Genomic DNA, 16,160 nt, shown 5'->3' on the forward strand with positions numbered 1-16,160 from the left:
TTGTAACTAATTATTTTTATGTATTATATTAACAGAAAGTAACCGATTTGGATCATTCAATACAACAATATAAACTCAATACAAAGCTAGTAGTGGCCTTTTTATCTAGTATACAAAATTATAAATCTTATTTTGAAAGACGAGTTGAATTAATGTTCACATACATACATATATTCAGTTACTCAATCCGGAACTTAAGTGTAAATGAAATTGAGTTGTTTTATCGGAATAAAAGAAATAGTAACAAGGAAAATCCCCTGGAAATGTTGTAACTTGTTATGGATCTCTTTGCTTTCGTCGTATACTCCTAATATATTACAATATTCTTTTGCATGTATATATTTATAAATAGAAGCAATTAAAATTAGTCTTCAACAATAGTAGACCTATAAATGTAGTAAGCAAATCCGGAGAGAGCAGAAACTACAACCATGAGAGTTGCAACACGCATGACCACCTTTTTGAACTTCCTGAATCCTGATTTATTTGATGTTGTTGCTAAATTATGTTCTTCATTAAGGCTTCCGTTAGTGTTCTCAGCTGTATCTTTCTTTGGCAATGTAATTTTGAGAATACCCTTCTCAAAGTCTGCCTTTATCTCATCTGTGTTATAATTCTTCCATACTGGAATTTCCTTGAAAAATCTCAATCTTGTTTGGCTCACTTGGCGATCTCCTGAGATCTTTAGAACTCCAAAATTGCTAACTTGTACCTTCAAGCCTTCTTTATCCTTGAATTCTTGAATCCAAAGAAACAAAAATAATTGAAGGATTGCAATTTATCACGTCGTGACTTATAAAAGATTTATACAGATAGCATTGCATATTTGCATATCAAGAACTAATTTTATGCCCCAAGTATGTCAAGTAACTTCTTTTTTTTTTTTTTCCAGTAGCACCACAATCAAACCTCTGTATTACGATATCATTTGTCTGGATTTTTTTTTATTGTTATCACAAAATGGTGTTATAGAAAACATATAATATAACATACTAATATAACAGAGATCGATTTAAAAAATAAAAAAAAAAACTAAATAAACTTGGCCGTTATACTGAAATCTTACTACAGGGAATGACTGTGATAGAGAAGTTTAACTATACTTGTACGAGTAAGTTATTGAATAATAACATTATTTACCTGGGAGATGGACCAAGAGAAAATCAAGTCCTTCCTCATGCTGCCACTCATAAGATGGCTCAAAATGACCTTCTGCTGCTTTAGCTTCGGTTTCCATGAAGTATTTAATCTTCTGAATTTATATCTTAATGCTCCTAATTAGATACAACTCTAATTCACTTATATATAGTGCAAAGTTCATATGAAGCAAAAGAAGGTTATTTTTGAGTTCTTTCCATGGGAAGGGAATGATTCCTTTTTTGTTTTTGATGGTTTTCGGTTTGAGTTACTCTAATTTGTGGTTTCCCTAGATTCTTGCTTAGAGCACATGATGATTTCCTTTTTGCAAGGCAATGAAAAATTCCATAGTCACTTCCTTTGCAATTTGCTTTTAATCATAAAGAAAGAAACTTTGGTTAGTGACCTGACTTCTACTTATAAGGGATTAATCAATAGAAATTCCTCCGTCCCAATTTATGTGACACTATTTGCTTTTCGAGAGTGAATTTAACTAAACTTTGAAACTAAATTGGATTAGATTAACTCAATATTTTAACATTAAAATTTATATATTTGAAAACTACATGAAAAGTACTATAAGCTGCAACTTTTTTCATATCAATTTGGTGAAAAAATACTATCTTAAAATGTTGGTCAAAGTTCATACAGTTTGAATTTTGGGAAGCGAAAAGTGCCACATAAATTGGGATAGAGGGAGTATAAAAAAATATTTTAAAGTAAATACGATATAATTAACATAAACTTAAATTAAATACAAAGCCCAAATACATACATTTCACCTTTTTTCATTTTTTCGCGTGGCTTGCCTTCTTTTGGGGTGGTCTTTAATTTTTGTCCCTCAAATTGGTGGTCTTTAATATTTGTCCTTCGTTTAACACCCAGAGGTCCTGGGTTCAAACCCAGGCTTAGTAAAAAATAAAAAAAAAAATCGCAAGCCACAAGTTAGATTTACAGGGCAGAAGTTGAAATTCGCAAGGTATAAGTTTTCCTTAAGGCAAACTTTTACCCAAAGTTAGGCCTTAAGACAGAGATTTGCAAAATTTCAGCAATTTTTATTTTTTGGCCTTAAGGCAGAGTTTGAAACCAACTTATGCCTTAAGGGTTCAACTTATGCCCTGCGAACTCCAACCTATGCCTTGCTATTTTTTTTTTAATTTTTGACTAAGCAGAATTTCGAACCTAAAATCAAGAGACTTGTAGCGAAGGGAAAAAACTAAAGACCGCTGATTTGAGAGACAAAAATTAAAGACCACCCCAGCGAAGGACAATCCTGCAAATTACTTCAAATGGCCCATCTCCAAGTACAAAGCCTAACACTTGACAAGTCCATTCAATTAGTCCACTTCAAAAGACGCTTCTTCAACTACAAAGCCCAAAATAAAACAAGAGCGAATCACTTCCTATTTCAAAAGCCTTCCTCAACTGCAAAGCCCAATACCCAACAAGGCTTATTTCACTTCTTCCTTGAGAGTTCAAGATAATAGAAAAAATAAGAATTAAAAAAAATTAATATTTGAAGTCGAAGTACCAATTAATCAAAAGGCACTACTATAAAGTATGACGACATTGCATAGACGAGAGAGGAAAGATTTTCAACGAGACAAGGGGCCTCTGTTGGCAATTGTTTTCCAACATCTAGTCTAATCAATTTTGAGGTGTGTTTCTATATATAGTTTAAGTAGGAAAAAGGGATACCGAATAGTTGAGTTATGTAATTAGGGAAAATTATGGCCTAGTCAGTTTGAGGTGCATTACATGTCCAATTTTAATATGGCTGGAATTTCAGTGAGCCAAGTGAAGTAAATAAATAAAAGAGAAAAGGAAAGAGAATCGGAAGCTAAAGGGTGTTTCCGGCAAAAAACAATCTAAAGATGCCGCCGAAAGCAGCTTCGTCGGTGCCGCGGTGTCGGCGGAGCAGAGCGACCGCCAGAAAATCCACTCTGGAAGTAACTTCTTCTCCGCCTCCTTCCTCCGATTCTCCACTGGAAACTATAATCACTCAACAACCCCAAGTTCCAGAAACAACCACGCCCCCCAAAACAGTGGAAATTGAAGCTGCTCTTGGGGACCACAAACTGACCGCTAAGAAAAAAGTGGTGAAAAGGATTGTTAAGAAAATAGTCAAGAAGAAAGTCCCCAAATACAAGACCGAGGAATCAGACACACAAACTGTATTGGATTCATTCGACGTTGAAAAAACAACTAGCTCTCTTCAACCAGGAACTGAATATTTAGAGCCTAGCAGTGCTCCTACAGTTGCTCACTTGGAGAAAGCCAATTTTCAACCAATACAACCTGCTATTGCTGCTGAGGTTATGTTAGTAAACGATGGAACCAACGACTCTGAGGTTAGTGTAGCTAAAGATAAATTAGAGCTTCCAATTTCCCAATGTAACGCTGCAAAAGGTGATCGTCGTTCAGTAAAGATTGTCAAGAAGATTCTGAAGAAGAAAGTGCCCAAATTGGTTGCCAACAACAGTGGAAAGACCGAGGAATCAGAAAAAGTCAGGGGAAATGCTGACACAGACGGCGTGGAAAAAGCTAGCTTTCGCTGCACAATTGAACCAGAAACTGAATATTTAGATCCTAGTGTTTCTGCTGCAGTTGGTGAGGTTGGCGACTCGGAGAAAGGCAGTTCTCATCCAATAAAAGTTGAGAAAGGTACTATTGCAGCTGAGGGTATCTTAGGAGTTGATGGAATGAAGGATTGTGAGGATAGTGTAACTAAAGATAAATTAGAGCTTCCCATTTCAGAATGTAAAGATGCAATAGGTTCCCTTGAGACAGAAAACGTAGTTCTTGATTCAGAAAAAGGTAATCGTCGTTCAGTAAGGATTGTGAAGAAGATTGTGAAGAAGAAAGTGCCCAAACTTGTTGCCAGGAAAAGTGGTAAGAAGGAAGAATTGGTGAAAGGCAGCAAAAATGGAGACGCAGAAACTATTTTGGATTCAGCAGGTGTGGGAAAATTTAAACCTAGTCCTCCAGAAACTGAAAACCTAGAGTCTTGTATGGCTGTTTCAGCTGAAGGTGAGGAGTCAAAGAAACTCAGTTTACCTCCTATGGAAGTTGAGAATGCTACTACTGTTAGTGAGTTTGGTGCAACTGAAAATACATTAGAGCCTTCCATTTTGGAATGCGGTGATACTAATATTGTTGAGAATGATAATATGGATTCTCTTGAAACACAAACTGTAGTTCTTGATTCAGAAAAAGGTAGTCTTGATGTTTCTACCAGTGATAATGTGGACTCGAGTAAGGATCAAAATTTGGGTCAGTTGGGAGAGGAAGGGTACAGTCAAAGCATAGAGGAAACAAAGGAAGCCGTGGATACTAGTATGAGGTTGAATGAAGGAATTGTATTGAGTGGGGAAATGGAGGCATTAGAGCGGAAAAAGAGGCGGAGGACTGAGATTTTCATTGGGGGATTAGACAAGGAGACAAAGGAGGGTGATATCAGGAGAATCTTTGGTGAGGTTGGTGAGGTTGTGGATGTAAGATTGTTGATAAATCGTGAAACAGGAAAGAACAAGGGGTTTGCTTTCCTGCGGTATGCTTCTGCCACTGATGCAAAGAAGGCTGTAGAAAGATATGCCAAAGTTGAGGTAATGCTGTTTGGAATTGCTAAATGTAGTCTTCTAAGTAGAGCAAAAGTTTGTTTAAGTAGTGCAGTTGGTTGGCTGTTTGTCTACACATACAGCTAACGAATCAAGTATGTGGCAAGACTCGTATTGATTTTTCCCAGACTATCAATTTCTTGGATCAACAACAACAACAGATACCCAGTGTAATCCCACAAGTGGGGTCTTGGATTCTATAAATATTTGAATTTTTAATTGAGTATCTGTGTTTATCAAAAAATAAAATAAAAAAATTGCTGAAAGCTTATCCAATAAATTTGCACACTCTAATACAGGTTAGAAATAGGTCTATAATTTTGGAAGGTAGTTTATTTGAACTCATTTTTGGATACCTAGCTTAAAATGGATATGGCTACAAATACATTTTTTTTTCTTTCTGGTCTATAAGCGATATGGTTAACAACTCTTACAATTTGCTTTATGTAACCGTACAAGTAATAAGCACTATGGTTCGAGGAATAATCATGCTGTTGGGGTGTCTTCTTGTAATTCTTGGTAATCACTTCATTCAGTTTCCATATTACAGACAAAATTTACGGCATAGAGAACAATATATTTTAGCTTAGTTTACTGGTGTAGTCCTGTTGGAAAGATAATTGCATTTTCTGCACTAACCTGTTGTATGCACTGGACTAATGTATTTATTTGATTTTGAAACCTAGATATCTGGGAAGCAATGTCGTGTATCCCTTGTTGAGGGTAATGACACAATATATCTTGGTAATATTGACAAGAAATGGAAGACTGAAGATGTAAGCTTTACTGTTCGCGGCTGATAATTGTAATTCTGGGTTAAATGACTTCTGAAAAGTTTATTTCTGGACAGGTGATTGATCTACTGAAGAAGGCTGGAATTGAAAATATCGATAAGGTCACAGTTATGGCTAATCCTAATAACATCGATCAGAATCGAGGGTTTGCATTTGTTGAACTTGAAACAAGTAAAGAAGCTCAAATTGCTTTCAGTAAACTCCAAAAGAAGGATGCTTTTGGGAAACACACAAAGGTAAAAGTTGCATGGGCGCAGCCTTTAACTGAGCCAGATGAAGAAGAAATGCTAAAGGTCAGTTGTGATGGAAGGTTTTGGAATTAATAGTTTGATGCTTATTGAGTTGTTTACCTGAAATAAATGCTTAACGGTGCATGAGAGAAGAAGCCTCAATTTGTTCTGTTTTGTTTCTTTTTGTTTCCCTAGTCTTTCAGACTAACAATCTTCATCTATAATACAACTTTTTTTTATTAATATACTTAATTGCTTTGCCTTTGTCAAAGGTTAAATCAGTTTATGCTGAATATTTACCTTCCTCGTGGAATGAAGAAAAAGTGCGAGACTACTTTGGCAAATTTGGTGAAATTGAGAATATTGTTCTTGCAAAAGATCTTCCTTCCTCAAGGAGAAAAGATTTTGCCTTTGTCAATTATATAAGCCGCGAGTCCGCTCTTGCGTGCATTGAGGCATTCAGTCATGAGCCATCCAATGATGGTGGATCCAAGGTTTCACATTGTTTCAGTAATTTGCCGTTAAGTTATTGCGAAAATTTATTTGCTTATGATTATTCAATGTTGATTATATTTTAGGTAAACATGAAGGTATCTCTTGCTAAACCCGTGCCGAAGAGTAAGCAAACTAAACGTGCAACCCTTCCTGCTAGAAGGGAACCTCGTGAGGAGAAGAAAATACAGGACCACTGTGAGTTTTTTGAAACTCTTCTATTTGTCAATCTGATGACAGTTCGATATAAAAAATTGCTTGCTTTGTGGCATAAAACCTTCGATGGCCCTTATTTTTTCTGTGAAGAAAAGAGAGAAGAGATTCTTGGGGAATGAATTGCTTGATTATTAGCTCAAGTTTGTTGGAATCCAAATACGTTTACGAGTAATCAATTAAGGAAAATACATAGTTCAAGTTTCTACTTAGATAATTACTAGCATTCTATGTTGCTAGCCTTCAGCCTTTAAATTTTCAACAGGCAAAAGTGGATAAGACTCTGTTTTTTTTTTTTTTTTTTTTTTTTTTTGATCAAGTAAAAGTATTTTCATTCATAAACATGGCCAAAGAACGACCGTATACAAGGGATAAACCAAAAGATAAAGGATCTACAAAATATGATTCTCTACAAACTCCACCCAATCCTCTATACAACTAGGAACTTTCTGATTACACCAAAAGAAAATAAGGGAGCGAAGACTACTCCTTAATTGAGAAAAACTTGACTCTATTCCTTTGAAAGCTCTCTTGTTTCTCTCATTCCAAACTACCCACATCAATGCAAGCGGAACCAAGTTCCAAGCCCTTTGTCTTCTCCTCCTCCTCTCGCTCGTCCAACTGACCATCAACTCTTTCCCAGTTCTTGGCATTGCCCAAGAAGTGTTGAACCACCCAAACATGTCCCACCACAGTCTCATGGTAAACCAACTAAGACGTTTGAATCTTGATACACATCTGAATATTAAGATGTTGTATTAAGATTTAGACGTGTGAATCTTAATACACATCTGAATATTAAGATGTTGTATTAGGATACTAATACTAAATAATTAATTTCAACATCTGAATGTACAAAGTTTGTCCTTATTGAAAATTCATGAATATAAAATTAAAAAGAAGGCTTAAGTGACTAAAACGCCCCCCAAACTTGGCACGAATTGCAACTTTAGTCCCCAAACTATTGCTGCACTTCAAGACATCCCGAAACTTGGCAAAATGGGTTTTAATTCATCCCGAGCTGCCACATGGCACAACAAGTGTAGTCACACGCCAACAGGCGCGTGAGAGGTGCCACGTCAGCTTTTTTTTAAAAAAAAAATCAATTTTGGAAAATTCATTAAAAAGTGAGTATATTTTTTTGAAAATCAGAAAAAACTATTTTTTTTTTTTTAAATGTGGAAAACCCATTTTTTAAAAATAAATCTGGACTAGATTTTTTATTTAAAAATCTGGAACTTTTTAAATCTTGAAAACTGAGAAACCCATTATTTTTTAAAAAAAATCTGGAAAATTGATTTTTTTTAATTAAAAAATCTGGACTTTTAAAAATCTAGAAAACTAAATAAACCCATTTTTCTAAAAAAGAATCTGAAAAATTGAATTTTTGATTAAAAACCTGGACTTTTTTAAAATCTGGGATACTGATTTTTTTAAGAATAAAGTGGAAAACTAATAATTTTTTTCTAGATTTAAAAACTAATCTAATTTTTCGGGATTATTTAAAAAAAAAAAATGGGTTTTCCACATTTAAAAAAAAAATTAGTTTTTCCAGTTCTTTTTTAAGGAAGTGTCTTAAAAGAATCATAAAAATCTGGATTTTTTAGGCACTTTTAAAAAAATATCAAGTTTTCATTTTTTTTTAAAAATATCCATTTTTTACAGATATTTTAATTAAAACTGTAGTTTTTCAATTATTTTTTTTTTAAATCAAATTTTCCAGATTTAAAATAAATATTTCATTGTTCCAGATTTTTTATTTAAAAAAAATTAGTTTTACATTTTTTTTCAAAACAATTTATCTATGTGGAGGACACATAGGATGAAAATGCCATGTGGCATTAATATTTTACACGTGGAGGGCCACATAAGCCTTATTTTACAGCTGGACCCGCGAGTGACTACACTCACTCCGGGTCATGAGCTCAGGGGTGTAATAAAACCCATTTAGCCGAGTTTAGGGGTGTCTTGAAGTCCATCAATAGTTTGGGGACTGAAGTTGCAAAACGTGCCAAGTTCAGGGGCGTTTTAGTCACTTAAGCCTAAAAAGAAAGCACCTGTTCATCTAATTCTATATCAACAAAATATTAGAAAAAATAAATTTATATGGTGGTCGGTGGTTGTGATGGTTGATAGTGGTGGTTGTGGGTGCTAACTGGCGGGGGGTAGTTGGTGTGATAGTGATGGTTTTGGGTAGTAGCTAATGGTGTTGGTGGTTTATAGTAGTGGTCAATGTCGGTGGTTGGTAGTGGCAACTGATAATAGTTGTGGATGATGGTGGTAGCGATTGATAGTGGTGATTGGCGATATACGCCAGTGGCAGATGGTGATGGTGGTTGTGCTGATGATTGTAAATGGTGGCTAGTGGCAAAGACGACTGACTGTGGTGATTGACGATAGTGGTAGTTGTGGTTGAGATGATGGTTGTGCATGATGGATGATATGGTGATTCTGATACTGGTGGTTTTGGTGACTATTGTAAATGGTAGTTAGTTGTGATGATGACTGACTGTTGTGATTGACGGTGGCTGTGATTGTAGTTGCTATAGTGTTTGTGGATTGTGGGGATGGCAGCAACAGTGGGTGGCGATAAAAGTGAATGGAGTAGTGATGAAATACGTTCTTTGCGTAAATCCTTGAGTCACTAGCATCTTAATAATATTAAGACTTTTTTATAAGTCTTAATCATTCAAATCTATTCAAATTCATTAAGTGGTTGTAAAGAAAAACACACACTTAATGATTGAGATCTGAATGATTAAATTTAGACCTAAAAACACACTTAGTGTCTGTGATCTAAAATTAAGATCCAGAGCTTCGTTAAGTGCAAACAAATGAGGCCCAAGTAAAAGAAACATAGTAATATTCTTTTTCCTCAATATAATCCTTTTTTTTTTTTCCTGATGAAAAATCCTTTAACTTGTTATGTGTCCTTTGAGCAAATATTTTGAGTAGAGTTGAGTATCTTGTTGCAGTAATTAAGCCCTGGTAATTTTTCTTACATCTCCCCTCCCGGAGCCCAGGTATAATTTTAAAACATTATTTAAGCTAATATGTCAAATTGGTCTTCAACAAATTAGTACCGGTTGAAAGAAATTGGTAAGCACTAACATGAGAAACTGAATATAGTTCTTTATTAAAAAAGAAACTGAATATAGTTAAATTCCAAGTTGCATGGCCATTTCCTTTATTGTTTGTCTTAAGATGAATTTGAGGTTTGTCATTTTATTGGAAGTAAATGAAACTGTGATACTCTAATATTAGCAAACTTGGCCAGAAAGCTGGGATCTTCTGTCATTTTTTTTGTTCAAAGGTTTTTGGGGCTTGTGTCAGTTCTTTTACTGAAAGAGATGCTTCTAAAATAACATGATACTCATGGAGTAAAGCAATTGTGTCTTGATAGCAGCCGTTAGTCTTGTCTCTAATGATTAATCCCTTTCTTGTGGTTATAGCCTTCTTGAAGAGGCATGGACCCAGCCAAAAGGTAAATTACATGAGAAGATATGACGAGGGTCATAGAGTCGATCCTCAGGTAAATTACATGAGAAGATATGATGAGGGTCATAGAGTCGATGGAGGATCTTCTACAACCAATGAACTTCTGCACCTCTTGAGACAACAAGTGCCAGCTGGTCAGTTCCATTCCGGTTTGAACATGGGTAATTTCGTGTCTTTCACTTTTAGATTTTTCCCTTCCTTTTTCCACGTCATTAGACATAATTTATTGACCTAGCTTTCCATTTTAAATGTTCTTCTAGTGAAACGTACTTGTTTTTTAATAAGGTAAAGGTTAGTGTAACGTACTTGTTCATGTACTTTATATAATAACCTCCTCCCATACTCATTGCCATTTTGATAATTAAGGAAGTAGAAAGCTACTTAGAGTAGAATGGCGTGTTAGGGTAAATGAAAAGGTCCGAAAGGCATGAAGATCTGCAACATGTCATCAGGAAGGGACCATGTTACAGCTCAGCGCCGAGACATCTCATGAACAAGGAATTTTATTCCTAAATAGGGCCCACTTGGCTGGGAAGATGTGCCCATCTAATCTTCTATAGGGCGGGAAGTTTATTATGCTGTAATCTCCTTTCTTATTTCTTCGTCTTATAGATTGATTTAGTGATGTCGGTTAATCTGTCCTTTGGTGAGGAGGGTCAAATGTTTCTGAAGTTACTCTAGAAGTGTGAAATTATCAGTTAAATCGAATTTCCTTGAAGGAAAAAACTGTAAAAGGAGGCTTTTTCATTAAGGTGGTGTCCGGGTTGGTTTGCATGTACCTACACTAGTATCCTATCGTATGCTTGCTACCTTCCACCAACGGGGTGCCGGGTAACTCTGTCCACCAACACTTAGAATATGGAAAGAAATCACCTAGCGTTTTCTATCGTTGCTGGGATTTGAGCTTTGATCCCCGTGGTTTCGCCTACTTCATTGACCCATTGGGTCCTAAAAAATGGACTTTAGAACCTAATTTCTCTTTTAAAACGAAAGAAAGAAAGCCGGAACTTCTCAGTACCTGTTTCAAAAAAAAAAAAAAAAAAAGCGGGAGCTTGAAAGTAACGTCAGGTGCCTAGTAGAGGGTTGTAGGCATTTGAATCCATGTAATGTGAGGCAACTTAAGTGCTAAAGGGGCATCAGACAAGATTGGTGCCTGGTCAGGAATCAGGAATTAGGTTAGCACCTTCACTGAATCGCTTCCTAGGTGCCTTTGTTGTTGAAAGCATGCTTGAACTGCACTACTTGCCTTAAAGCAAGTCATAACACTTGTTGGACGCTTTGCCATGCTGGGTGCTAGCCTCACCCAACCTGCACCGCACTGCTAGGCACGTGCTTCCACTGATTTGTGACAACTCTTCCACCTTTTTAATAAAATTAGGTTAGTTCTGGGGTCATTGAGCTCTGGATTGAAGTGATTTAAAGAATAAATTTATCCATCGAAGTGAGATATTATTGTTTGCAGACTGTTCATCACAAAAAATTGCCTGCAGACTAAGAAGTGGTACCAAATTGAAGTTGCAAGCTCAAGCTCAAGGCGACAACAGTGTTCTCAAAAGCGAAAAGTGCAAAAAAGTTCTAAGGTTTGTTTGGACTTTAAGCGCAAAGTGCAAATAAAGTGTAGGCTTCAATGAATAAAGGCGCAAATAGAGAAAACATACAAATATATATGTGGAGTCCAGACTAATAATTATAAGCATGAATAACAATTATATGGACAAAGAAATTGATTTTTTTTAACGTTAAAGTGAAATATCAATTGTTTGGTGTCACCTCTTCAGGAAATGCTCATTGACAAGGAAAAGTATGTCTTAGAGCCTTACGACGACACTGAATCGCACATTAAACGAGGCGAAGCGTTCAACATGTTTTGAGCCTTGATATGCTCAAATTATACCTATAATGGTGTCACTCGGACGTTGTCAAATATAGTAACCCAACGAGGTTGGGGTCGAATCCCACAGAGAATATGGTGTGAAAAGTTTACTAAACAAGTATTATACTAATCTTGCGGTCCTGGGGTGGGCGTTCGGTTTTTCAGTTCGGTTTTATCAAACTTCGGTTTGGCTATTTCGGGTTCGGTTTTTTGAAGGTGGACACCAAACACCGAACCAAACTAGTTCGGTTCGGTTCTTTCGGTTTCGGTTTTTTTTTAAAGTTCGGTTCGGTTTCGGTTTTTTCAATTCGGTTTTTTTAATATAATATTAGAAGCGATTCCATTGACACTAATTCATATTCTCAAAAGCAATAAAACATAAAACTAATAAATTGAAATCAAAATCAAACAAACAGGATACACAAGAACAGAAAACTATAATCATGACATAGGATTACTAGGTGTTGTATACATATCGTAAGAATAATTAAGAAAACACATAAAGGACATACATTAATCCTAAAGAGACATCCTAGTTACCTTTTTTTGTTAAGGATATTTGATTTTTTCAATTGAAGTGAAAATACAAATGCAAAAGAGGACTTATTACAATTGGATTTTTTTTGCTTTAAACTTAATGAGCTTGGACTATTTTAATTTTTTTGGGTAATGTATTAAATTTCGGTGCGCGTTCGGTTTTTCGGTTCGGTTTTATCAAACTTCGGTTCGGCTATTTTGGTTTCGGTTTTTTGACGATGGACACCAAACACCGAACCAAACTAGTTCGGTTCGGTTCGGTTTGTTGAAGTTTCGGTTCGGTTTTTCGGTTTTCGGTATTTATGCCCAGCCCTAGGTCCTGGTGTATTCCAGAAAAGGGTTTTATAGTTGATTTGGTTTGTGGACTAATTTAAAGTGACTGAAAATTCAAAGTTGAAAATATATGGGTAAAAAGAACCAAGGTTGTGTCCCCGTCTGATAAAGTGTATGATCACGTGTATCGATCTTGATATACTTCTAATGGACTGTTTGTATGGATGCACTTAACCTCTATGTGAATCAACTATCTCCCAATAAGAAAAGATTATTTCTTTCTATGCTTTTTCCAAAGATAAGAAAGTATGCATGAAGAACGGTTAATTATGCCAAGTAAATTCTTCTTATTCCTAAGTGAATTTATTAAACAAGGTTTAAAGCCCTGAGTTCTTGTTATTTGTTCTTACCTAACCCTAGCTATTTTACCAAATAAACTAAAGTTTATGGCGTTAGCTAATGTTTGCAACCACTAACTATATGATGAAAACGAAGAACAAATAAACCCTAATAATCCATTATGCGTATATCTTTCACGATCCCCAATCACAACACACCCATCTGGGTTCACAACCTTAGTAAAGGTGTTTAATTACTCATGGCAACAAGAAAACAATAAAAGATCAAGATTGCATAATTGAATTATTGTATTGAACTTACGAATAAACTTGAAAGTAATGAATGTAATTGTCTGGAAATCTTCAAAAGCAATAATAACTCAAAAGTAATTACTACAAGTCTAAAACTCCAGATGTCTGAAAAATAAAACCTAAACAGGTATTTATACAAGTCAAACTCGGAATAATCAATCCCAGTCCTGTTCCAGCTCGGCTTGCACTTCGACGGGTCGTCTTTGCACTTCGACGGTCGTCGACATGCTCGACGATCTGAGTATGCCTTTTTCATTCTGCAGGAACTCCACCGTCGAAGCACTTCGACGGACCGTCGATCATGTCGACGGTGCAAGTCGACAATCTGATGATGATCTGATGAATTGTCACTTCGCAGGAACTTATCGACGAGGCAACTCGATGGACCGTCGAGCATGTTGACGGTCCGTCCTTATGCTTATCAGAACAGATTGCCTATTTTCCTCATTTTTTTCGCTTTCCGAGCATTCTAACTTCACAATACCTGCACAACACACAAAACACATCAAACTAACACAAACTTGCTCGAAAACAAGTAAAACTTATAGTTAAAAAGCATTAGATGTGCCATAATTTCCCGGCACCTCAAGCCTCGCTTTAGGGCTGAAGCGCTTTAAGTGCGCCTTTGACAACACTGGCCACAAGAGGACCTACAGCTGAAAATGGCCGCTTGCTTCCAGATAACGAGTACTGACGGATAATGAAGCAAGTGGCTAGATAATGTCTGATGGGAGATTTTAACTTCAGTTATAATCACCTGGACAAATGATCTGGAGAGCAATGCTAGGAGTTTTGGGTGGGGGGTTGGCAAGTTTAGTCGATATAAAAGAACTACTGTGAACTGGACAATGATGTATGATGAAAAGAAAATAGTGCTGGTAGAAAACTAAGCGTACTTCACTGTTATCATAGGCGAAGGCGCAATTGGAGAAAAACATACAAATAAGTATGTGTCGTCCAAGACTAATAATTATAAGCATGAACAAAAATATATGGACGAAGAAATTGAAAATTAATTATGATAAAATGAAATATCAATTATTTAGTATCACCTCTTCAGAATTACACTCATTGGCAAGAAAAAGAATGCCTTAGAGCCTTGATGATGACATTGAACCGCCCACTAACCGAAGCGCTCAACATGTTTTGCACGTTTGCATCTTCTTGATGCCATTCTAATACATTTTAATTACTTCACCAAAAACAAAACAAAAAACATGTTTTGCACCTCGCTTTAGGGCTTAAGCGCGCCTTTGACAACACTGGCATAATGGCACTTTTCATGTTCGTCTAGTTAAAACGTGTCCTCTTTTTTTTTTTTTTTGGATAACAACAGTGTCCAGGCTTCCGTGAAGCTTGCGCGCACCTCGACTATCACCAAAATGTCCTTTTATCTCGGTCGCTTTTTGGTGTCTGGATTAGATTTCATGCATCTGCTTTTGTATTTTAACAGTCTTACTCTTCTTGAGACGGACAATTGCCTGTGCTCGACTTCCTATTGCTAATTTCTAGTTATGCTAATCCCATAGCATAACTCTCTCACCAATTTTTTTTTTTTTTTTTTTCCAATTTATATACACAAGCCTGGTGTATCCCCAGACCCCACTTGTGGGATTACACTGGGTATGTTGTTGTTGTATACGCAAGCCTAGTGTCGGACTTATTAGAAAAAGATAAAAGCTAATTGTCATGTTGAGTATGCTTGTTAGTTGGGACTAACAGATAGAAGAGAGAGTGAGGGGGGGGGGGGGGGAATCCAGATATAGATATTAAGTAATGAGATTGAGGATTTAAACAAGTGAGCATGCTCTAATGCATACCAACTTTCAATCTAGAGGTTGGAGTTGGAGTCACCAAGGGAACAAAACATGAAAGGACCATTGCACTATCGGGGTGTGGAAGTGGGGGTACTGTTACCTTGTCAGAAATAGGATGTATTCATCTTTTTGTAGTTCTGATGCTTTCTACTTTGTTTATGTGTTTTATGTTTAATGTGTATTAATTGCAAACATTCTCAGACCCCTGGACGTTGTCCCCCAGCCTCTCCCCCTTTTCCCCCTTCTTCCTGTTGTATATAATTGATATTTGTATTTTGTTATCCTTGTCTGAGAAGGCTCAGGTATTGACCGTCAGTACTCGTTATCTGGAAGCAAGCGGCCATTTTCAGCTGTAGTAAGTTTCGAATTTGGTTGCATTTATGCTGTTTTTTTCTCCTTATGTTCCTTCCGCTTCTTATCTAGACATATACTTATCTTTGAGGCATCTTCCTTCTGCCTATGCAGGTAGATCATCCACATCGTATTGATTCCCCTGGAGTTTCTAGAGTGCGGTTAGAAAGCTCTTTCCCTACTGCAAACCAAAGGTTCATACATTGTCTTTGCTAATGAACGTCTTCTGCAATCTTATAAAGTAGAATAACGTCTTGCAGATCCTTTACGTCAGTAATTGATGACTTTGGACTTTTTTTCATTCAGTATGTTGTCACATAGTCGTGGACCTCTTGGTACACCATCTTTTGCCTATTATAGCCAGCTAGGCAGTGGCCGTTCACCAGGTGAGTTGATACTGCAACTAGATGGTTGTTGAGATCATTTTTGACTCGCAATAGCTTCTGCCTTATTGATTATGTCTAGTGGTTAAGTTGTCTACTTTTTGGTCTTGTCAGGTTCAGTTTATGGGGTTGAACGCTTTCCGAATTCTTTTCAGGTATAGAATTGAATGATCTGTTGTCATTGTTACTGTTCACTGTTTTGTATGGAAAACCTTCTGTTGTTCATTGGAAGCCCCAGTTATGTCACATTCCCTTCTATTATAAACTAGTACTAGTATATTACTTCTGGCACTCT

General features: G+C 36.3%; 3 protein-coding genes across 6 annotated transcripts in view; 1 reads left to right on the top strand and 2 right to left on the bottom strand.

The window, feature by feature from the left end:
• Positions 1–253: 253 nt before the first annotated feature.
• Positions 254–1,433, bottom strand: LOC132050825 (18.1 kDa class I heat shock protein-like). Its single transcript, XM_059442179.1, has 2 exons — positions 1,141–1,433; positions 254–738 (listed from the first exon to the last, which is right to left on the bottom strand). Exons 1-2 carry the CDS (start codon positions 1,235–1,237, stop codon positions 365–367), a joined length of 471 nt encoding a protein of 156 aa, XP_059298162.1. The 5' UTR covers positions 1,238–1,433; the 3' UTR covers positions 254–364.
• Positions 1,434–2,972: 1,539 nt separating this feature from the next.
• The window catches only part of LOC132049226 (uncharacterized), a 39,599-nt gene continuing 26,411 nt past the window's right edge, over positions 2,973–16,160 (top strand). Inside the window, exons 1-10 of one of the 4 annotated variants that reach the window (XM_059439948.1) lie at positions 2,973–4,742; positions 5,441–5,530; positions 5,605–5,841; positions 6,051–6,272; positions 6,357–6,468; positions 9,936–10,142; positions 15,428–15,486; positions 15,597–15,676; positions 15,789–15,868; positions 15,980–16,020. In XM_059439948.1, coding sequence (XP_059295931.1) covers positions 3,012–4,742; positions 5,441–5,530; positions 5,605–5,841; positions 6,051–6,272; positions 6,357–6,468; positions 9,936–10,142; positions 15,428–15,486; positions 15,597–15,676; positions 15,789–15,868; positions 15,980–16,020 — 2,859 coding nt within the window. In that variant the 5' untranslated portion in view covers positions 2,973–3,011. The remainder of the gene's footprint in view (positions 4,743–5,440; positions 5,531–5,604; positions 5,842–6,050; positions 6,273–6,356; positions 6,469–9,935; positions 10,143–15,427; positions 15,487–15,596; positions 15,677–15,788; positions 15,869–15,979; positions 16,021–16,160) is intronic. The other 3 variants (XM_059439949.1, XM_059439950.1, XM_059439946.1) reach the window with 3 other exon arrangements.
• Positions 8,537–16,160, bottom strand: part of LOC132049227 (FH protein interacting protein FIP2) — a 93,475-nt gene continuing 85,851 nt past the window's right edge. The window contains exon 10 of the mRNA XM_059439952.1: positions 8,537–8,548. The gene's annotated coding sequence lies outside the window, so the exon portion shown is untranslated. The remainder of the gene's footprint in view (positions 8,549–16,160) is intronic.

The sequence above is a fragment of the Lycium ferocissimum genome, chromosome 3, assembly GCF_029784015.1.
Source record: "Lycium ferocissimum isolate CSIRO_LF1 chromosome 3, AGI_CSIRO_Lferr_CH_V1, whole genome shotgun sequence".
NCBI lineage: Eukaryota > Viridiplantae > Streptophyta > Magnoliopsida > Solanales > Solanaceae > Lycium > Lycium ferocissimum.

Coding starts and splice junctions, on each gene's coding strand:
- LOC132050825 (XM_059442179.1), bottom strand. CDS start 1,237: ATGGAAACCGAAGCTAAAGCAGCAGAAGGTCATTTTGAGCCATCTTAT. Junction 739..1,140: donor TCTCTTGGTCCATCTCCCAG/GTAAATAATGTT, acceptor TTTGGATTCAAG/AATTCAAGGATAAAGAAGGC.